Below are 23,361 nucleotides of genomic sequence, written 5' to 3' on the forward strand. Positions count from 1 at the left end.
TTCCTGCATTGAATTATATTTAAATGTTTTCGGATTTTCCTACAATTTCTAATCTTTGAATATAAAATAACTTCCTTTGCGCTTACTGAAAAATATGTTAAAATCTATTTATTAAATTGACGAATTTAATAGAGTAAAATAGAGTTGTGGTACAAGATACAAGATATCTTGAAGTACCGTGTTAATTTAGTGAATATATGTTATATATAATAAAGGATATTTTTAATTCACAAAATTATTGGACAATTTTAAAAAATAATTGTGACTTGTGTATTTTCTTTAAGCTTATACAATATGTTATGTACAAACGTAATGTTCAACCATATACAAAAAAGTGTAATTAATCATCTTAAAAGGTAAAAAATTTGCATTTGGGCTACCATGATGATTCAGATTATAAAGAATTATTACATGATTTTGTACATCAAACTCGAGAAAATTAATTCAAATAATATCAGGTCGATTATAACTTTAAAGGGCATGTACATATGATTCCCATTATATATTACTGTCCTGGTCTTTTCATTGTTACGCAATTAATTATAAACCTAACAGTCTATCTCTATTGTATAGAGAATAATCTGCTTATACATATATATATATATATATAATGCAAACATATTTACAAAGAATCTACACATACAAATTATTATTCTATTATGCTAAAATATATAAACTTGTCCTCATTTTTTTGTTAAACTTTCGCTTCTAGCGGGACGCAGCACCACGTTCCAAAGTGTGAGCTTGTCACACTGAAATTCCTATTCCATTAGGAATTACTATCGAATATTATTATTGACATTGCTTCTGTCTCAGAATTTCGATTATTTTAAGCATGAAGTGGTGGTAACGTACAGCATGAGTCTCAATAAAAAATTTCAAGAATGTGTGTAGAATACTTTAGCTGTCACATCAATATAATTCAACTTTCTTTATAATTTTTTGAATCGTATTTGGAAACTATATTAAATGATTAAATTAATATAATTATATTAATATAATTATTTAATATAACTATATTAAATAATTATAATCTCGGCAATGGCCTCGTATAGGAAATACAAACATGAAAGGATAATAATGAAAAGAAAGGAAGGAAAAATCTCGTACTCAAATATCGATGGTATGATTCTAGAAATAAATCATAAGAGAATTCGAAGAATTGAACAAAGGATTAATTTAACAATCTCTCAAATGCTCTGCTGTCCAGCAGCCGATATGAATTTAGTATGGTTACAATTCAATTTTACAATGCGCTTGCAATCGACCATATCGAGTGCTGTGACAACTTTATATCACATTCATTGAAATGTCATCATATTTACATAACTTTTAAACGCATCGAGTATTATTAGATAGAAATAGTATTCATATGTAGTCAGAGGCTCTTTATAAAAAATTGCACATTAATCACTTAATCGCTTTGGGAATTGCTTGTAGCGCATTGTTCGCGTGTGCACTCGAATCTGCTCTCCAAACAAGTTGCCATCGATACAAGTTCCATAGATAAATTATCGATAATATGAATATATCATTAAAACGCAGCCAAGTAATTCCACTTCTCTTCTGCTTCGTCACTTTTTGAGTACTTCCAATTGAAGACATTCTTTCAATATCACTCAGTCAATATTAAATCACTAGTATCCAATTTAATTATCACACTATTTCAGTTTCACTTTTAAAACGGCGGACAGTTTACACCAGGATGAAGATATTGGCATTTATCACCGACTCGACAAAAACCATTTTTCGAAAATTGTCTACATACCGGTGGTTGTTTTCCACTTCCTCGCCATCCACCTCCGCCGACGCCCCTCCAACCACCTCTAACAGGTCCACGATACCCCCAACCAGGCCCTCTACCTCTGTTATGCATATGGGCGCCTCTCGGACCCGGAAAGTTAGGTCCAGGAGGACCGTACATCGGTCCGGGCGGACCTTGAAAGTTATTATATCCCATGTCATCTGGGCACATCATGCCATAGCCCTCTTGATTATACATGGGCGGTGGTCCCATCATTCCCGGTGGTACCATGGGAGCACCCTCCATCCCCTGATTAAAACCACCCGACATGTTTGTCATCGGGTTTATATTAACGTCTGGCACGAGAACTTTGCCATCGCCTGTTCTCCAACCACCACCACCGGTGGCTGGTATTGGTCCCGCCATCTCCTGAGTCATGGGAGCCATGTGCGTGGGAGGCATCATCTGTTGTGGCATTTGCGGTATGGGGCCCATTGTCGGTTGAGGTCCCATAGGTGTCATTATGTTTTGTTGATTGTGCGGATACGTCGTCGGATAATGGAACGTCGTTACAGTTGACGGTTGTGGTGGTTGCGGCTTAGGTTCCGGCCATGGTACCGCTGTGAAATCCTTCTCGCTCTCCTTATTGCCCGTGAGATCTTCTAATGGTATTATTTTAGGATCGGTCAGTAGGTGATGCCGTTCTTCATCAGGTTCGGCTGCAGAATCTGGAATCCTATAGTACAAAAGTAATCAGAATTGAAAATTTCCAACTGATTGAAAATTTGAATATATGCTACATTGGGTGTATCCAGATGCGCAACCGCTCACTGAGCGCTAAGGGAGCTCTTTCATTAGTCTATTTTAGGATCTAACAGAATATGCCAATCAGATGAAAGAGCACACTGAGCGTTCAGTAAGCGGTTGCGCATCTGAAAGCATCAATTCTGTGTAAGACGTTTTTACATCTAAATAGTTTTGTAAAAACTTTTTTTTTTCATTACATAAAATTAATTTATTTTTGTACAAATAGAAGTAATAAAATGGATTAGAACAGTCCTTAGCGTAATCTAGATTTATAGAAACTAAAATTATAAAAAAATAAGTCAACGTAGTTAACAGTGCGATTATATATTGTGTTTATTACAATTATTACATATTAAAATGTAGCAATATATAATAATTAAATGTTTCATCTTTAAGTCATCCTCAGTGAAACGCCTTCTAAAGGTAACAAAATGAGTGCAGTATTTCTATACATTGTGTGAGTTATCCAAGAGTTTCCTGATTCATTGGAATCAGAAACTGTAAACAATATAATGTGGACACATACAATATGATGAAAGACTCATAAATTTATAACAGATACTCGCCACGAACCCCCGCAATCCAATAGGGAATTTTTGTATAGAAGCGATGATCAAACATTAATAAAAAATGTGAGTGATAAAAAAATTTTTTTTTAATAATTTATAATAGTGTTATGTAAAAATTGTAGTGAGACAACGGTCCTGCTATGTCCATTTCTAACGTAAAATTGCAAATAAATGTTGTCGAATTAGACTAAAATCACGCAGGAACTTGTCAAGATTTTTGTTAAAAAATACAAAATATTTAGCCACATTGAAAACCGCAAAATACGGAGAATCTAGATTTTCGATATCTGTCTTTAAGTTAAGAACATTACATTATTGTTTAATGTGTATTATTTTTGACATGAGTCGCGCGCGCGCTTATTAAAAATACTTTTAATATCTAAAATTTTCACATCTTCCCAATGAAATTCATGATTGGTCGTGTTGAGCGCTCGTTGCTATTGGTGTATTCTTTTATACGTGGTCATAATGAGCAGTAACAGTAATGAATTAAAGAGTAGGCATAAAAATCGACCAATCATAGTTGATTATTATCCTCACAGCTATGATTGGTTGATTCTATTCAACGCCTCATCCTTAATCCATTACTGCTACTATCTATTGTAGATCACGTATTAGATCATCCAATAGCAGCAAGCGCTCACGGATCTACTTCGCAACAGTTAAGTCTGCTGTACACAACCATTGGAAGCATTCAGAACAACCGCTTAGTGAGCTCTTTTGTCTGATTGGCATATTCCATTAGATTCTAAAATATAGACCAATCAGATGAAAGAGCTCAGTGAGCGGTTGTCGTTCTGAACGCACCAAATGAGTACATTTAGCAGATTTAACAGTTGAGTGAGCCTCGGTGGTCTAATGGCTTAGAACGCTCGTACGGAATACAAGAGATCCGGATTCAAGTCCCGGCCGAGGTAATATTTTTCGCAATAAATTTATTTAAGGTTTTCAGCACATTATCAATTTAATTTAACTCGTGATATTATTGCAGTAGTTTAATTGCATTAGATAAAGTCCGGAAAAATTTCAACGCGCAGTTTGAATAACTACAAAAATATGATATATATGCATGTACATATATAGGATATAGATAATTCACTGGGAATTATTTAGGCAAAAAAGATCTAGCTTTGGCCGTCATATGCCTGAATATGCTTATACTTAGTTGAGTGAGCGTTCGCTGTTTATTGATGTATTCTTTTAGCTCATCCAATAAGAATTTTAGATTTAAAAGAATACATCGATAGCAGCGAGCGCTCACTCAACTGTTCAGTCTGCTGAATGTGCCCATTGTAACGCATCCTATGCTCCATTATAATTGTATGTGAAGAATATTTCTTTTAATATGGTTAAAATGTTCTGAAATTCGGGTTTGTAATTTTCTATCTGTTTGATCCACATAAGACGCATCACAATCACTACAATTTATGCGGTAAATAACGTTGTTTTTAGAGGAATCTGGAAATAAGTCTTTATGCACCTTAATAAATTTATTTAATTTATTGAGACTGCAAAAAGACATTTTTGTATGTACATTATAATGTCTCTAAATTTGTTGGAAATATTTTTAATGTATGGTACAAAGAATTAGTTTTAGAATTACTATTGCTAGCCTTTCTTTGTCGTATAAAGGAGAATATTTAAAAAGTTTCGATTTTAGCCCCCAAGGTACACCTGAATAGGTCTTGGAAAATCAGTTTGGGTTCTCAGAAAATAGGAAATAACAATCGTTTGTGTGTGTGTGTGTGTGTGTGTATGTTTGTCCGGGAAGTGGAGGATGGGAACATTGCTAGAACGGCTTAAATATAGTAAAAAATGACATTCACATATACAATTAATAAGTGAAAAATATTGATTTTAGCCAGAAACGTATAAATACATTCTTCATATAAAGATTGCGGACTACTTTAGCACTATCCAGGATGGGATTAATATGTCAATTGCATACAAGCCCAAAAACGAATTATTAGTGAAGTATCCATTGCTGGGCCAATTATCTTATTTTGTGTATTATATGATGAAGTCGCAAATATAGGAGTGATGTAAAGCTATCAATAATAAAGGTTTTTGAGTGTCATTTTTTACTATATTTAAGCTATTCTAGCAATGTTCTCACTACTTCCTGAACAAATTGTTATTTCTTATTTTCTAAGGATCCGATGATTTTTCAAGGTCTATTCAGGCCCTTGGGGGCCAAAATCAACACTTTTTTAACATCCTCTTTTATTACTAAGCAAAAACACTTTAATCATTCAAAAATTGTGTCAAAAATAAAATTAATTGGATTATCATTCGCTAATAAAATACTAATTATAAATTCCAAATTCCTCTGGTGAAACATTGGATGCGAAAGTAAAAATGCTTTTTTATAATTTTAGTTTCAATATTGAGGAGTTCTTATTATTTATTATTGTTTAGATTTATAGATATTATATATTCCTTTATTACTCCTCGCTTGTTTACGAGGTTAAGCAGTTAATCCTAGCTCTGTACAACGTATTAAACTTATGAGACTGCTTATTCTTTTCTTCTAGATCCTGTGGCTCAATAAACATATAGCCCCAGATCTATATTTTTTTACAAGTGAGCATAGAACAGTGGCGAGTTTAAAGTCATATAGATGAGCGTTGGGGGATATACTCCCATAAGAAGGTCAATCTCAGTTTCTTTCTCCCCATTGCATTGTCATTAACTCCTTTGTCCTGATTGGCTTGTTTCATTAATTGGATTGTCGGCAGCCCTTTACCATTTAATGTGAGCTCAGATACTCCTGCTCCAATCAATCTTTAATGATTCTTTTATTCACGGAAAAGAAAACTGTAACAGTCTGATCAGCCGGACCCACTTCTAATCTCCCAGCTTTGCCAGACTATCCGCTCTCTCATTTCTGAGTATGGACCTAATGTCTAAGGACCTACACTAGAATAATGTAGTTCGTTTCGCCTAGTTTGGCTAGTGTTGTATGCAGTCCCAAACTACAGAGACGATTCTATAGAAGCATGCTTTAACAGCTACTGTGCTATTTGAGCAGATATAGATACGGTTTCTACTTCTATTGTTTAGTATTTTTGTGCAATAAATATGTTATAAAAAAATATGTTACAAAAATATATTTCATTTCGTTGTCGCGAAATGTCGTTAAAATATCAACGAAATTATTACGTACATGCTTCGATTAAAATAAAGGGCTTGTAGAATGCCCTTCTCGCGAGCATATTGAATATCCTTCTCTTTGCTGTCCTTCCCGGGATCCACTAACGGAGGAGGTAGATCAATCGGAATTAAAGGTTTCCATCTCGTTCTCTCTTCCATTAAATCTTCAGTATCTAATAACACAAAAAAGCATTTTATATATTATATTCTGTATATATATATATATATATGTATATATATAATCATGCTTGGAATATAAATAATTAAAATAAATAACTGTAAAATAATTTTCGAGTATATTATTGCACTTTATATAAATACAAATACTTAATGATGTAATTGTAGTTAAAAGAATTATATTATTATCTTATGAATACGTACTTAATTTTCGGGCCATCTGGAATGCCTCCCTCTCATTTTGTTTTTCCATCTGTTTCATGTCGGTAAATGTCTTCGTTACGTTAACTCTTTCCGTTTCGTCCAATTCGAAATAACGTATAGATTCTAGATCTGTCTTCCACTTCAAAACCTTTTTCGGCCCTTTACGCTTTTGAAGTAGTAGAACGCTTTTAAGTCCATCTACATATCGTATTTCGGGGTAGGAACTATCCTTCTTAATTGAATCGGAAACTACTGAAGACGCATCTTCTGGTGATTCTACGTCTTTCATTTCGTCCACGTCATCCTCGGGTGTCGGTGCTAGGATAAAACAAATATATATTAATTATTATTTAGACAATTTTAACTCTTGTTTTAACATGATGATACAGAAGAATGATTTGTAATATTAAGGTATATTATAATAATAACATTAATTTTTAATGTATAAAAAAATATTAAATTATATATGTAAATAAAATAAAGCCATATAATTATATAATTTTTTATGTGCAGTTTAATTTTTTAACGGAGATATTTTTCGCTACTTATGTCCACTTTTATTTTAATCTTTCAATTAATAGCGTTTCCATAGCTTATATAATAGTAGGCGTACCGTATTTGCGTGATTACGGTGTAAAGCAAGTTTTATGCACGAAGTGCGATTTTGCTATACCGTCTCAACGGGACGGTGTGGAGCCAGTGTGCTATTTAAAATTTGAAAATGGAAGTTAACCGGTAGCAGGATTTTAGCGCATAATGAAGTAGTGTACACGCAACTTGTGCGATGCAAAGCTATACCCAGTGCATTCTAAAGAAAAACGCTATAACTCTTCATTTCTTTTTAGTTCTAAGAATTAGAAAAAGATGAAGAGCGAGTTAAACTGAGATTGAAGTTAATCTACATTGGTAGAAAGAGGTAATGAAATAGGTATGGTAAAATAATACGTACTGTTACTTCCAATATCATCATCGTCTCTATTGTCTTTCTCTTCATCAAGCATCAGATCTTTATCCTTCTTCGATTCTTCTTCGCCACTTTCTCTTTCTCTTTGATCTTTATCTTCTTCTATTTCCAGCGTGTCCTGATAGAACTGTAAAAAAATTCAGTTATTACGTAATAAATTTGTACAACTATATAGTATAATAATGTTATATCCAACTCTATATATCCGGCATATTTACCTTAAAATTAGGTTTGAGAGCGACTGACGATTTCTCTTCAACATTTGAAGGCGAAGGTGGCGGCGTGCTCTCGCGATTATCGGAATTAATAATTTCTTGTTTCTTAGTTTCTGAGGGTCCATCTTTCGTGATCGAAGCTCTCCGTTTACGCTTTCTCGGTTCCTTGCTTTTGGTAGACGCAGTGAGAGCATCCATGAACATGTCGCTTTCTTGTAGCATCATCGCTGAAAACAGAAAAAATTTTGAGAATTATCGTTAATGATAAGAAAACAACAATAAATTATTGAATCTGCAACTTTTCTCTCTCTCTTTCTCTATCTCTCTCTCTCTTTCTCTCTGAGTAAAAAAATATTTTGCAAAATTAAATTTCAACTTGGCTATCCCGGTATCTGAAATTGAAAGCAATTGAGAAACATAAATACGAAAATCTGCAGTGTACACGACATTAAAGCCGAATAATAAATATTCAAAATTTCAAGATTTTCTAAAAGAAATAAGAGAGGTGGAGCACATCTTGGAAATTCTGCTTAAAACGATTCTGGAAAACAGCGATACGTTTCATCATATTATACTATAAAAATTTATAAATATACAGCGTTTCTCCTAACATAGGCATAATTCCACAAAGAAACTCTTGACATCAAAATGATGAAACGAATTAGTATAGATGCTGCTTCTATTTCATTTCTGAACTCTCAATTCTGAGTATTCTTATCTCGTTAAATAATTCTTTTTGTCAATTTTTTCAATAATTTCGATTCATCATTTCAAAAAATATATTTATATAAACTATGCTTATCATATTTTCTGAATTCATATCTGAAATTATGCCTGAACAGTAAGAAATACTTGTATATATAATTATATAATTGATGTAATTACATCAAATATATTTTCAAGCTACTTATATATTTTACTGTTTCTGTAAATGGATTTGTGATTTGCAAAAATTGTTACGTAAAAATATTATGCCGGTAGTCGCAAAGTCATGAGGATTCATTCATTGCTTTAATAGTATTCGGTATTCGGCATTCGGTATCTGAAAAAATAAAAAATGTTTCCCACTTTTCAGCAGCTGCAAATAAAATACCAGTTCTTTAATGTCAGGAAACATTTTTTATAATTGAAATTAACGATAACTTGTTTGCCGAAAAGAGTTTGTCTTCAATTCTGCTCAATACATCCTGTAAGAGAAAAGAGATATAGATTTAAATCAGTAGTATATTTTTTGAAAGAATGTCTTACATTGTCCCCACATATATATATTAGTTATATAAATAATATAAAAAGAATTAAGAAACAAATTAGACAATAATAATGGTGTTATTATATTTCTAGGTCGTAAGTGATATACGAGCCGTAAGAAATAGACCGTGTGTGCAACATAAACGTAAATTAGAGTATAACGATTTTGAACGAAAAGTAATTATGCATCCAATACAATTATTATATATTATTAACTACAAATATTTATTGAAAGAGTTCTTATACTTTTTAAATAAATTATTTAATTTATTAAAGCTTTTTTAACTTGTAATATTTAATATTTATTTTTGAGAGAAAATAATAAGTGTTTCTTTATAAATTTTATTTTTATTAAATTGGATAAAATATATTCAAGATGATTTTTTATGTTGCACATCATACTATAATAGTAGAAAAAAAAATAAATTTTGATATATCGAATAAAATCAATAATATTTTAACAATGTTATATGTACATTTATATTTTGTATAATAAATGTCTATAATTTAATTTAACATTATTATATAAAGAAATATTTTAAAATTAAGGCAATAACGATTTACAAAAAAATATATATTTCTTTAAATCACTTTATAATTACATCACTGAAAAGTGTAAGATAAATATTAGGTATTATTTCACATGATTATTAAATAATAAATATCAAAAAAGAATATGCTAATAAAAGCCAGCACGGAGTTTTTTTTTAGTATTAATAACTTTACTTAATTAATTATTTAAAGACTTTTTCTGTAAAACGAACGTATAATACAATTATATATAGATATTTCAATTTACAATTCGAATTCTTTTCAGTGCAAAATTTCCGTGAAATTGTTGGTGAACAGTAAAACATTATTTGATCGTTATGAAAGCTATGAACGGATTGTGTGATGGATTTATTATCAACAAATTTATAACGATTTCTGTGTTCACTCTTATTGGCGCTCTTCTTTGATATTTATTATTTAATTTAATTCAATACTTAGTTTTTATTAAACTGTTGAATATATTTCTTTGATATACATTCTTTATAAAATGAATTTTTATATTTATTCTTACTGCACATAAAAATCATACAAAATAGCGATAACAATTGCGATTACGTATATTCATAATAAAAAAATTCATAAGCAAAAAGAAAATTTGTAATAATTGTATTTAAATTACAGTTGTCTTTACAATATAAGTCTATTTATTATGAAAACAAATTTAAGTCGCTTCAATAAGATCTTGACTATTACAAATTGTAAAAATGATATCCCAAGTAGCACACAGCGCTTACAAAGCGTTAAAAAAGCGCATATAATCACTTAACAAAGCGCTAAAAAAGCGCATATAATCACTTTTTTAATGCTTTGCAAGCGCTGCTGTGCTACTTGGGATTTCTATATATACATATATATGAAAAAATGCTATTACATACATAAGTATTATGTTAATATGGTGATTAAGAAAGATATTCGTTTATCATTTTATGTTTTATTTTTTTTTAAATCGCAATTTAATATAAGGAATAATCTTAGAGAAATGTATCACAACACACTAAAGCATATAAATTTATTATTATTTATATGCATTAATTTATTATCATTTATATGTATAAATTTATCATTCTTTATATGCGTAAATTTATCATCCTTCATGTGGATAAATATTTTCATCATATAGAATCGCTGTCCCATTTTACAAGTAATAGAAAAAGGCTTTAACATACTACAAACAAAATAGGATTTGTATTAAACTAGCTTTTTAATATTTTAAAGGATACAATGTAGAGTAATACTATCAATATTTGGATACTATTCAGATATTCTTATTAAATCCACAAATTCGAATAATGAATAGAATAACTGAGTTATATCTCAAATATTAGAAAGTATACACTGACAATACTGAAATAAAAAGCAACAATAGAAATTAACATAAAAATTAAGGAGAGTATAGGTTGTGTTATGAAGGATTTTTTTATTTCCACACAAATCTATGATAAAAAAGAAAAACATGACATTTATCTGCTCTCTAAGCAGAGTTTCGTCGAATAGTGTCGTGTATTAAGGTATACTCTCGATGCAATCCACGGTCTTTAAATACCTCATTGCGTCACGTTGATTAAAAATTATGCGAAAGTTCACAATGTTGTAAGAATTGAAATTCATTCGTGCAAATAACAATATAAACGATTCTAATCGCTCATCTAAGAAACTAGTAGAACTTTCCTATGTATATATACATATATACATAAGAAATAAATCGTTACAATTTTCATTGTCTCGTACTTTCAGTTAAATTAATATGAAACTATATAAACATTCGTATCCCGTTTTATTTATTTATTATTCGTTTAATATTATTATATATAAACGTATATTTTATACAGTTGTAACAATTTGAAACTAAATTATACATTAAAAATATGTACTTAAATTGCGATCGAGATTTCACTGTATCCAAAAACAATTTTGAATGTGCACTTGAAACGGTATATATATATATATATATATTATTTGTATAAGAATAACAACTAATGTGCTATTAAATGACAGTAAATATTATTCTGTTTGCACAATAGAAGTTTTTTTATCGAGCAAACGTGTCAACATATTCCAAAGATAAATTTAAACGCGCATTCTAAAAGCACAATCACTTTGCTGGCTCTTTAATCCATAATTCAATACAATACTAATGAAATCGGCGCATGTTACAGCTCCGAAATAAATTCGAGATAATCTTATTTATTTGTACATTTAATAGGATTTATTGCCTATTAATTTTAAACATTAGCCTAACAATTTACAATATGGCAATGTGTGTATGTCAATGTGTATAAAAAGAAACAATAAAAATATTCTATCTGATTATATGCAAATATTCTGCAAATATTTCGTTTGTAAAACCATTCAGTCCAAGTATATCAATCGAAGATATGTATTTGATGGAAAACGATTCTTGTTTTTCGATATTTAAAAAGCACAAAATTTGAATAAATTTTCTACCGATTCCAAGTTTTTAAACGCGTTAGAATAAAAATCGATAATTAGATACTGCCATGATCGTGTCTTTGTATACTTTCTCTTTTATATATTATTCAATTAAAAATAGAATATCTTTCTATATGCGTGTATAAAAATATCACAAAATATATACAAGCACGTGTGAGGATCGTAGAAAACGCTTCCGCGCTCTCTCAAATACGATCGCCGACCGTATAATAACCATGTTAACGGATAAAAAAGGTTATCAATTAATTATGTATTGATAAATCAAGAAAAATTATTATCCGAGCGCAATTATGCATATATTTGCACTCTTTTGGATAGAATAGTTTTTCCGTTTCCGCAAATCTCACGGAGAGCGGTGGACGCCGCGCAAGGAGGAATCAAGTCGATGTGCGTCGAACTGTTAGTAGATATGGATCCCGTAGCGCGGTATACGTCAGCCAACGGCAGCACACCTGCACACGCACGGACAATGAGCCACGTGCGTCGGCGTGGAGACGGTCGCAAAAACATCGGTCTCTGCGATAGTGTATCTCTCGCGAAAGCGCGATTTCGTTTGAACTTACACACGGTGTCGCGCGTAAATCCCACGTAAAGTCAGTCCCAAACCCGGGACAGAACTCGGACGCTGAAATCGTCGCAAGAGAGATGCAACAAAATTTCATCGCCGACACGTGGGCTGGAACACGTGATTCGTCTCACGAACCTCGTTGCACCCCGTCCTCTCGATGCGGCGAGCTTCCCCGTCCACATGAGGTAACTTTCCAAAAATCAAATCTTGCGTAATTTTTCCGAGACGCGAAATGAAATTGTCGTCGCACCAAAATTTGCGATGAAGCGCGAATCTCGTCATCGACGCCATGCGACACGGATACAGAAAAAGCCCCGCGCAAGCCGCGTTATACAACTTTCTTTCGTTGTACACGTGCTTCGTTGCACGTTTATCCGTTGAAGCGAATGCAATTATCGCGAATAATTATTAATTTCTGACAACTTTTGTAGAATTATGAAGAATTTCTTAACAATATCATTTTCCATCAAATGCAAACTGCCAAAAAAGTATTCTATATAGATACACGCTTGAGCTGCAAATTTTGGAGCGCGATCTATCTTGGCCCTCTATCTTTTCTCTTTTTTTCTTTTTTACGATCCTGTCTCTTTCACTCCAGTTTCGTTTAGCTACATGAACAATTAGCAAAGAAGCGCCATGCCGACGATGTCGGTGGTTGTAAAGGGGGCCCTGCTGGTCCGAGAGGCCTTCTTGCTCGAAGACGTCGAATATGCAGCTTGGGAATTCGTGCACTTTCAGTGCTACTTTCAATCCATCGGTCCACCGCATTATTCAACGTTGCTTCACGAAATTGTCTTTAGTTCTTCACCAGTCTCTCTTCTTCTCAGTCACACTCTCAATCGTTCTTTTCTTACACTTTCTCTCTCTCTTTCTCTCCTCTCTCTCTCTCTCTCTCTCTCTCACTCTCTATCTCACAAAATAAATAATACTTTATCACTTTTTCTCCTTGCACATCTATTAAAGGTGTTGAATCACTTGCCCTACGCAAATTTCAATTCTCTCTGATAAATTCACAGATTTGTACATATGGAAAAATTATGACATTATCCGCCGATATCTCTTGGACAAAATATTCACGTTTCGTTGGCAAACAAATATATATCCCAGTAAGCAACTGTTTACAAACTATTAACAGAATGGCAGGAAATTCGTTCAAAAAATGCAAATTCAATATATTAATATTTGTATTACGCTCGTATCTGCTTGCAAAGTCTGTCTGTCAACATAATTTAGCAGATTCTGTTAAACTTCCACTGTCGGAAATCTGCACCAAATTTGCGTGTAAATGCCCGATTGTGTAAACAAATTCTTAATTATATTTTTTGTGACATTCAATATAACAGATTCTGTATAAATTTTGTAATCTTATCATTTGTCAATTAACGCTTTACAAAATCTATTAAAGTACACTTAGCTGGGATATATTCGACGACTAATGGAACCATCTTCATGTAAATAAAAGAAACTTTCATTTAAACGCAATACTCTAATCTGAGAAACGTTAACATAATCCTCCTCCCAAAAATCGAATAATTCGAAGCAATATTTACGTTATTATTTACGTATTTACGTATTTTGCTTGTTAAGAATCAATGAGAGGATGGAAATCTGGATGGGCTCGCGATACATACGATTACTCGTTATCAAAAAGCAATGCACAATTGCTCGTACAGCAAGCAAGATGTGTAGTACTGCAAAAACCGACGAGTTAAATATTTCTAGATTTCTGATAAATTTATTCAAATGTTTAAAAAGGGTGTACATGTACAAAGGAAGAAATATATATGAATAGACAAGACTTGTTGCCTTACCTAGTAAAAGATTAGAATTAGGAAGATTATTCCAGTATGATGCCTTCGTATTGTTGCCTCACTCATATATCGAAGATTAAAACACAGACCCAATGCCAACCATCGAAATAGAACACTTGTTTTTATATTCTCTATTGTTCTCAACGGAGAAATAATGTGTCTTACTCCGAAATAATTAAATTTGCTTATAAAATATATACTTTTTCAATCGTGTGAATACTGATTGGAAAAATCGCGTTTTAATGAATATTTTATCGATTACCTGCTAAATCGAAGATTCTTAATATATGAAAAAGTTCGTAGTCGAATGTCATTTGATGTCAATCCTAATGGCTTCGTTCTTCTAACAAGAGATGTTAATTTTCTGTGATCCGCACAGAACACACAACAAGAGCCGTTAATTCTCCATACTGCACGATGAATAAATCATTACGGCTTATTATATCTTCTAGACACGCTAGTAATAATTTTTTTGGGGAAAATAGAGAAAGGGTATACTATTAAGAAATATTACGCTATGATATGCCTGGAAGAAACAGTAATTAAAGGTACACATAGGCAAAAAATGTCCGATGTAACATTAAAACAGAGAAATTATCAGTAATATTCGCAATATGTAAAAATATCGCGTTAAATAATACCGGATCTCGTTGTTTGTCTTCAGCGGCCATCCATCTGCAAACTCAATATTACAGAGTTAGTAAGTATATATAATGCAGCACGCCAATGTACAAAGCTTAAGCAGTCATTATATTCATTTACAATCATTATTCTACCAAAATAGAACTTAGAGCCTATACAATATACAATATAAAAGAATCATTATAATGTCTTGTTATAAAAATGATAGATGATAAATTTGGTAAAGCAGTAATAAAATAATACATTTTATATTCTAAATAGAATATAAAAATACTATAAACATATAATTATATATTTAATTATTTATTTCGGTTCCTCATTGAGAATTTTAATATATCATTGAGAATATATTTTAATGTGAATAAAATAAAAATTATATGCATATAATTAAAAAATGATAGATTTGGAAATATATATAAAATATGTTGATGAATTACATATTTATAAAACAAAATTTATGCAACAATCTTCAAAATAAAATATAATATATATTTTATACTCTATTCTATACTTCTCTTTTGCTATTTTTACTAGACCATTGATAAATTTTTTCAATCAATAAAACATTAAGAGATTTTAAATAGAGATTTTAAAGAGATATTTTTTTCTTTTTGTACATATTTTTTCTGTATTTACTATTTCTTTAAAATTAATATTAATAATTCAATATAAAAATGTTTCTAAGGTTTTAATTATATTTCCGATATTCATATCGAATGAAACTTAAAAGTTTAATCTTATATAGTGTATATAGAGTAAAATTTCTAGGTAATTAAAAATTTAATCTATAGACTGCTTTATCTAAGGACATTAGCATATGTTTACATTTAAATTAATATAAAAGTATCAGTATTTTAAAAGAAAATTATGATAAAAATCATGTATTAATAAAGAAATTTTATACACAGTTTGTAATAGGATACCAGTATACTTACGTTTAGGTTTTGGCGGAATCAGCTTAATTCCTCCCTTCTTCTCATCGCTTGGTGGGGTTGTTGGCGAATCCAGTGATACCTTCATACGTCTCTCCACCAATGGAACGTCTCTCATGGGCGATGGCCTCTTCAAGGGTAATTTCGGAGGTAGAATCTTCTTATCAACAACAGGAGCCACTTTCTTCGATCTAGGTGGTGGTGGTTTTACTTCTTCTTCTAGACCCGTAGATCTGAATTTAGAATTAAACGTCTTCACAGTCTTTGGTCGCGTCCCTGAATCCTGGCTACTTTTTCTATTCTCAATGGAAATAGATATATTCTTTTTTTCGGTAATAATTTGCTTTGTCGCAATAACATCTTTCTTCGAATCTGCCTTTTCTTTATTTTCTTTCGAGCTATCGCGCGACTCGGTTGAAGCCTTCCTTCCACTTGTATCGCCTGATTTCTCATCTTCCGTTCGCTTCTTCGGTATCTTACCCATCTTAGAGCTCAGAGCTATACCCTGTACCTTCTCCAGAGTCGCTTTGTCCTTCTCGGCTTGATCCTTTTTCTGCTTCTCTTTCTCCTTATCCCGTTCCTTGTCTCGCTCCGATTTACTCCTATTTGAGCTATGCTTGCTGGACGAGCTAGAGTGATGTTTATCCTTATCCTTGGAAGACCTATCTTTGTTAGAGCTGGAGCTTTTAGAACTACTACTACTACTATTACTAGAACCGGAACGGTGACTACTAGATTTATGAGATGTAGAACTGCTGCGATGTGCACTGGAACTTGTGCCATGCTTAGAACTTTTAGATGATGACGATAACGAAGAGGAAGATGAGCCATGATGATGGCTGCTACTTTTCTTATCAAAACTACTAGATTTCTTATCATCTTTTTTATGAGAGTCCCTATTTTCTTTATCACTAGATTTACCGTTATCACTACTAACAATGTCTTTAGAGTCTTTAATGTCTTTGCTTTTAACACCTTCAGTATCCTCATTATCTTTAGAACTAACTAAAGTTTGTTTCACTTCACTAGGAACGTGTCCCGAATCATCTGATTGTACAACATCTACTACATCGTCTCGAATAATAGTCGCACTGCCATTTTCTTCTATCTCGTCTAACTCCTCCGAATCTACCTTAACTTCCTTAAGGTTTAAGACTTGTTCACTATCCGTACTCGTACTAGGTGTATTTAGGGCGTTATTTATATTCGCGACGTCTGTCTCTACCTTCGTGAGAACCTGATTGCCATCGCGAATAGTAATCTTATAAACAGGCAGTGGTGCTGTCGAAGACGTCGTCGTCGTCGTCGTTTGTACAACAACAAAAGATTGTTTTTTACATTGTTGTTGTGTTACTTGCGGTTGTACTTGCGTTTGCTGAACCTTGCCAACAATTTGCACCACTTGCGGTTGTAGCCTTTCCTGCAGTTGTTGTTGCTTTTCTGGATCTTGCTGATTTATTGGAATACTCACAGTAGATTGAGTAGATTGTTGTTCGAGCTTCAAGTCCTGTACGTGAATAGTTGCAGTTTCAGTGATATTTACAATTTGCGGAGTGTTCACAGAGTACTGCAACTGCTGCTGTTGTTGTTGTGATGATGAAGTAGTCGCGGTTTGAGCAATAGTAGCATTCGATTGTACTGGAACCGTCATTATTTGAGCCGGCACCGAATTCGGCGCCGCTTCTCCCTTTACAATTTTCAGCCACTGCTCTACAAGTCGACTAGCTAATGTCCTAACACCTTGATGACTACCTTCCTTCGACAAACCCTTGATTAATTTTGGACAATTGTTACTCTTCAACCGCTCAATATCTACTGGACAAAGCAGCAGAAGCTCGAGAAGTTCTTGAATGAGAGCCCAATTCTTGGCAAGAATGCCATCAGTGAGCCATGTGTGAATGAGATTCCATCCTCCAGCGCTCATAAATCTGTAAAAAAAGAAAGTGTAAAATGTAAAATAATATATTAGCTTGTACTATCGGATAAATAATATGTTATCTTAAATTATATACTCTATTTTAAATTCTAATTTCCCAATACTATTTAAAATTTGAATATTTTGAAGAATAGCTACAGCAAAGGCTGCGTTTAGCAGGAAAAGCAGCTTTACAACTGTTGTAAAATTCTTTAATATGATTGGTTTTGCTCTTAGTTTCTCACTTGATCTAAATGTATAAACCAATCATATTCAAAAATTTTACAACAGTTGCAAAGTTGCTTTTTCTGCTGAACGCAGCCGTTAGATTTCAGTATTCATGAATACTACGAGTAGTATAGAGATGGATCAGATTCAACTGTTGCGGAACGGATCCGTGAGCGTTCGCTGCTATTGGTGTATTCTTTTAAATCATCCAATAGCAGCGAGCACTCACGGATTTGTTCTACAACAGTTGAATCTGCTGAACGCGATCAAGTTTTTTTGTCGCCCCAGGCTATCCTCTCCATCCCCTCACCACTCGCAGTATTCATATAGTAGCGTCTGAAATCTGGAAACTTAGTACATAATGATTTCACAAATATTAAAAATAATTCATATATAAATAACAAAAGATAATCGCATAATTACATTTTTAAAGTTTTTAAATTATTATTCTTCTATAAAAAGTTTTAGCAATAACATATTAGATCTGTATTCTGATAACATAAATTATGAAATTCTAAATGAGTTTTAGTATATTAAAATGTAAGGCCCGTATCAGTAAAAACGGCACACGATAAGCACCGTCTAATGGTTCTGAGCCTTTCACAAATTTCTCTTGCATGTTTATAATATTTCTTTCACACAAACATACGAATTATATATACTTGTGTATCTCAACATGCTGAATAATAATTTCTTTTTTTTTTAATTTGCATTACTAATTTAAAATATAGGAAAAAATGATATAATCAAGTATGTAAAATTAAATGTGTTAATATTATATATATAGATTTTATTCAAGTACTTACTGACTAAGCAAGTCCGTATTAGTCGTTTTCAATATTTGTATGTAAATGCATTTTGAAACAAGCTTCTTAGAAAATTTTGTCATTAAATTAGCTAATCGATGAACTTCTTCTCTACTCTTAATACCTCCTGTTGGGCCCAATAAAACGCTAAGACATTTGAGTAACGATAGAGGATCTATACGTGGCTGAAATACAAATTTAAGAAGAAAAACATTATTGATATATATACATGTATTTATAAAAACAAAATGATTATAATTAAAATATTACAAAAAAATTATTAAAAATAAAAGATATACAAAGTACTTATTTAAATCTTAAGAAAAACTTAAGAAGTTTTCAGCCATTGACATTTTTTGTTATAAAATTTAAATAAAAGTTTTAGATGAAGATTTAAAGTAAACATAAATTTCTTACTATTTCTTATCCAAAAAATAAATTCTTTTATCACATAAGAAAGGATCGGGAACAATTGAAGATTATAGACATTTTAGACTATTTCAACAGTCTGATATAAATATCTGAACAATTAGCTTACAGTGCAGTATTAAATGATTTATTATTGTAGAGATATTTCATTTTAAAAAGTAAATATTTATAGTACATCATATATATTGTTGCAAAACTGTATTTTGTTTTCCATGATTATCATTCACAGACAATATCAAGTACAAGTAATAATAATAGAAGGATGCAGTTTTAAATAAAAAAATAATATTGTATTTATATCAAATAATCATTGTATATATATGTGTATATAATTTCTTGTAGACGTGTATATATGTGTATTTAATTTCTTATAGACATCAATATATCTATGAAGTGTCAAATAATAAATCATAAAATTAACAATGTAAGGTTAATCAAATCTAAATTTTTTAAGTCCAAATTTCCACGAGACAGTCTTTAATATTATCTTGTGATTTTTGTAAGTTATAAAAAAAGTACTTTGAACTCAATCCTCATAAAGATATTTTTAGTATGTTAAATAAAAGTCATTAGCTTAATAGATTGGCCGACGGCCAGTCGTTTGCAAACTACAATTATTTATTACAGTACAGAACTATGTTTTCGCGATATGATTATGTTAATATTCCAAAAAAATATTAGTGGACAAATCACAAATAAATTTCATTAATAATTAATATTTATATATAAATATTATTGCTATAAAATAATTTTTTTGTATATAGATTTCTGTATTACCTGAACAAAATATTCGGAAAATATATTTCTCTCTATATTTTTTTATATAAAAAAAAATATTTTTTTTAATAAATTAAATAAATTTAAATATTTTATAAATTTTCTTTAATTGATTTAAAAGTAACCATCACCTCTCTCTTTTGTTCATTATTAAATTATAAAGACAATTTTTATGAAAACCATTATACATAAAATCAATCTTTTTGTCGCGTATTTTATATTACACAATAAAATTTTATATACACAATAAAAAAAAAAAAATAAAAGTAATCTCATTCATTTGTCTACCATTATATTCAGATACGAAATTTATATTATACACCCACAAACAATAGCAAATTGAATAATTTCATACGTCGGTAAATGCGCCAAGGTTTCGTAACGGAAAAAGTAGAATACGAGGTCGAGAGAGGGGCAGAAGGTTATTGATCCTTCGTGATTTACCGAGCTAAGTGGCGCCATCTCTCCTGAATTATGCGTTTGTCAGATAATTCGTCATGTTCGTGATAAAAGTAAAAAAAAAAATATGTGTGTATGCCAAACTCACCATTTTGCTGATGTTCAAGACGTTCTACGCATTTTCATTACACTGGACATGAACCGACCCTCAAAATCATCCGCGCGCGCGTCTGCAATGAAACGTAAAATACTTGATAATTGCATCCAGCGACTCGAGCAAGAAGCGACGCACTCATCACGCCATATTGTAGAATACGTGTTCTCGCAGGTTCGCTCAAAACGTAGACCGGCTGACCAGCGAACGTATCGCGGTATTTCAACCTAATTCGTCGCTCGACTACTAGAATTCCCTTCAAAATCGAACCTCCGTTATTTCGTCCAATTTTCTACGAAAATTACAACCGCGTGCCGCGCAATAAAGATAAGACGCCATAACGAGGACGTCGGATATTCTGTTGCAAGAGCAATTCCCCGAAGTTCTCGCGTATGACCTATTTACCCTCAATAAGGTTTAGGATTACGTAATTTACCAGATGTCATTCCCTATCCCTCTAAAATAGATACGTTAGTGAGAATCGCAAAAGCCGCTCGTTAAAAAATGCTCCAAAGACGTAGATGAGGATAAAACGAGGTGCGGCTGATCAGCAACGGTAATTCTCACACGACTAGCCCGGCCGCTCAATGCGCAGCCGCGACGCAGAGAATCTATCCCTCTAAAATAGATACGTTAGTGAGAATCGCAAAAGCCGCTCGTTAAAAATGCTCCAAAGACGTAGATGAGGATAAAACGAGGTGCGGCTGATCAGCAATGGTAATTCTCACACGACTAGCCCGGCCGCTCAATGCGCAGCCGCGACGCAGAGACCCCGTTCGCCCGCCTGGCGAGCGACCAATCGGAATCGCGAACGCCCCTCCACCGTCAGCCAACACCCGTGCTTTTGTCACTCCGTCGCTGTGACGAATTTCCCATCTCCCCCCCCTCTCCGCGCCCTCCGACGTTCTATTCAATCTATTTATATAACACAAAAAACGATCTGGAGTCCATAGTTCTCGCATTGGTATCTAAAAGGAAAAAAGGTTCAACACTTTTTTTTTCTGTTACTACTCCGACACTCATTTAATAGGAAAACTCAACGATATTCTGGCACGATCAGATTATGACACTTGAAAAGACGTTCTTCTCGCAAACCATCTTAGCTCGATACCCAAATCACGAATGCGATTACGTCACCAACAGTCGTCATGAATTCACCTTCGGTTGAATGATAACGCTGTCCCTTATCACGTCGCCGAACATCCGTATAATGCCACGATTACGCGAGACATGACTTAGAAGCCTTACAACCATCAGGCATTGGTTGGATATGTCACTCTGCCTTTACTAAAGTATCATGTTGATACTTTTGGTGAAAATCGCTAATTATAATCTCTCTGTCTGTTTTTTTTTTTTTTATTCTATTTGCTGGAGAATAGAAATAGCCACTCACATTGATTAAAATTAAATCCTTTTTATGGAAAATAAATATTCACGATGGATGCAAGCAACCATATCCTGAACATATCCTAATATGGAGTTTGTAGGTATCCTGATAATAAGAAAGCCGCTTGCTGCTCCTGCGGGCTCTTCCTGTCGCATCCACGGACGCTACGCGACCCTCATACGTAATCCGCGCACGCCCCGTCGTCCATTTTCCATCTGCAATTAAATGTCGTCTAGAATCCGTCGCCGTTACCATGCACACGTGTCCGTTCGTTATTTCGCCTCCGCCGCTATATATAATTAGACCTTGACAACTTTTAAGACGCTCCTCACCTGACTGCGTAAAACCGCCGCAATCAACGAACAAGGCGGAAATGCTCGTTGCTCGGCTACATTCCGTTTCTCCCACCAAGCTGGTCAAAAGTATGACTCCGGACGCGCGTTCGTACTCTCGAATTACGTTAACTTTTGCACCTTAGCATGAAAATAAATTGTTTGCGATTTAAATCTATTCAATGAGTAACATCAAACCGGGATAAGTTACGTTAGCACTATGTAAATGCTATTTAGAATTTGTATTGATTCGATCACGTCGACATACGTCAACCGGAAAGACGACGCGTTTATGGTAGTTTATGGTTCGTAACCAATTGAGGCATTGGGCGTGTTCAAGTCGACAAAGCAACTAGCCTACCTACCGAGCAAATGAATATGATTGGTTGTTACTTATATATCCAACCAATCGCATGCAATCACTCGGTGAGTAGGCTAGCAGTTTTGTCCGGCTTGAACACGACCACTGACTTCTGACACTAGTCTAGTTTACACCGAGGGTTCGATCCGAGTCGGAATGTAAGAACCAACAACTGCAGTCGAGCATTCCTCTGCATCCTCTGTTACAGTCGAATGACAAGGGAATGCTCGACTGCAGTTGGCTGATTCTTGCATTCTGACCCGGATCGAACCATCGGTGTAAACTAGGCAACTGACAGCATCGCAACCAATATGGTGGCAAAAGCCAGCTAGCAATCCAGCAGGAAAATAAGCGCAGACTTTAGATATGGAAGCTAGATCTTGGGGCCAGTTCACCAACGCCAGCTAGCTTAATCGGCCGTTGACTGACCAATCCGTTTGCTGTTTAGTAGAATCGACCAATTGCGGTTGATAGTTATAGCATTTTCGGCCCGATCGGGTTTGCACCAATCTTGATTGGATTAATCTTTCCTATTG

The 23,361-nt window shown here is 33.1% G+C and overlaps 1 protein-coding gene across 4 annotated transcripts; it reads right to left on the reverse strand.

Annotated features, from left to right (window-relative positions):
- Window positions 1–1,052: 1,052 nt before the first annotated feature.
- PNUTS (Phosphatase 1 nuclear targeting subunit) lies at window positions 1,053–22,645 on the reverse strand. Of its 4 annotated transcripts, XM_018515529.1 has the most exons (10): window positions 22,465–22,645; window positions 22,139–22,347; window positions 20,740–20,821; window positions 18,987–19,171; window positions 16,041–17,965; window positions 7,837–8,060; window positions 7,604–7,745; window positions 6,655–6,972; window positions 6,287–6,446; window positions 1,053–2,480 (listed from the first exon to the last, which is right to left on the reverse strand). In XM_018515529.1, the coding sequence occupies exons 3-10, from the start codon at window positions 20,740–20,742 to the stop codon at window positions 1,679–1,681; spliced, it is 3,759 nt and encodes a 1,252-aa protein (XP_018371031.1). In that variant the 5' UTR covers window positions 20,743–20,821; window positions 22,139–22,347; window positions 22,465–22,645; the 3' UTR covers window positions 1,053–1,678. The 4 variants fall into 4 exon arrangements, with proteins under 4 accessions (XP_018371031.1, XP_018371033.1, XP_018371030.1 ...); XM_018515531.1 differs by lacking the exon at window positions 22,139–22,347; XM_018515528.1 differs by having other exon boundaries at window positions 22,139–22,645.
- Between the last annotated feature and the right edge of the window lie 716 nt (window positions 22,646–23,361).

The sequence above is a fragment of the Trachymyrmex cornetzi genome, unplaced genomic scaffold, assembly GCF_001594075.2.
Source record: "Trachymyrmex cornetzi isolate Tcor2-1 unplaced genomic scaffold, Tcor1.1 scaffold579, whole genome shotgun sequence".
NCBI classification, from domain to species: domain Eukaryota; kingdom Metazoa; phylum Arthropoda; class Insecta; order Hymenoptera; family Formicidae; genus Trachymyrmex; species Trachymyrmex cornetzi.

Coding starts and splice junctions, on each gene's coding strand:
- PNUTS (XM_018515531.1), bottom strand. Junction 17,966..18,986: donor AATACGGACTTGCTTAGTCA/GTAAGTACTTGA, acceptor CTTTTTTTACAG/ATTTATGAGCGCTGGAGGAT. Junction 6,447..6,654: donor CCAGATGGCCCGAAAATTAA/GTACGTATTCAT, acceptor TTGTGTTATTAG/ATACTGAAGATTTAATGGAA.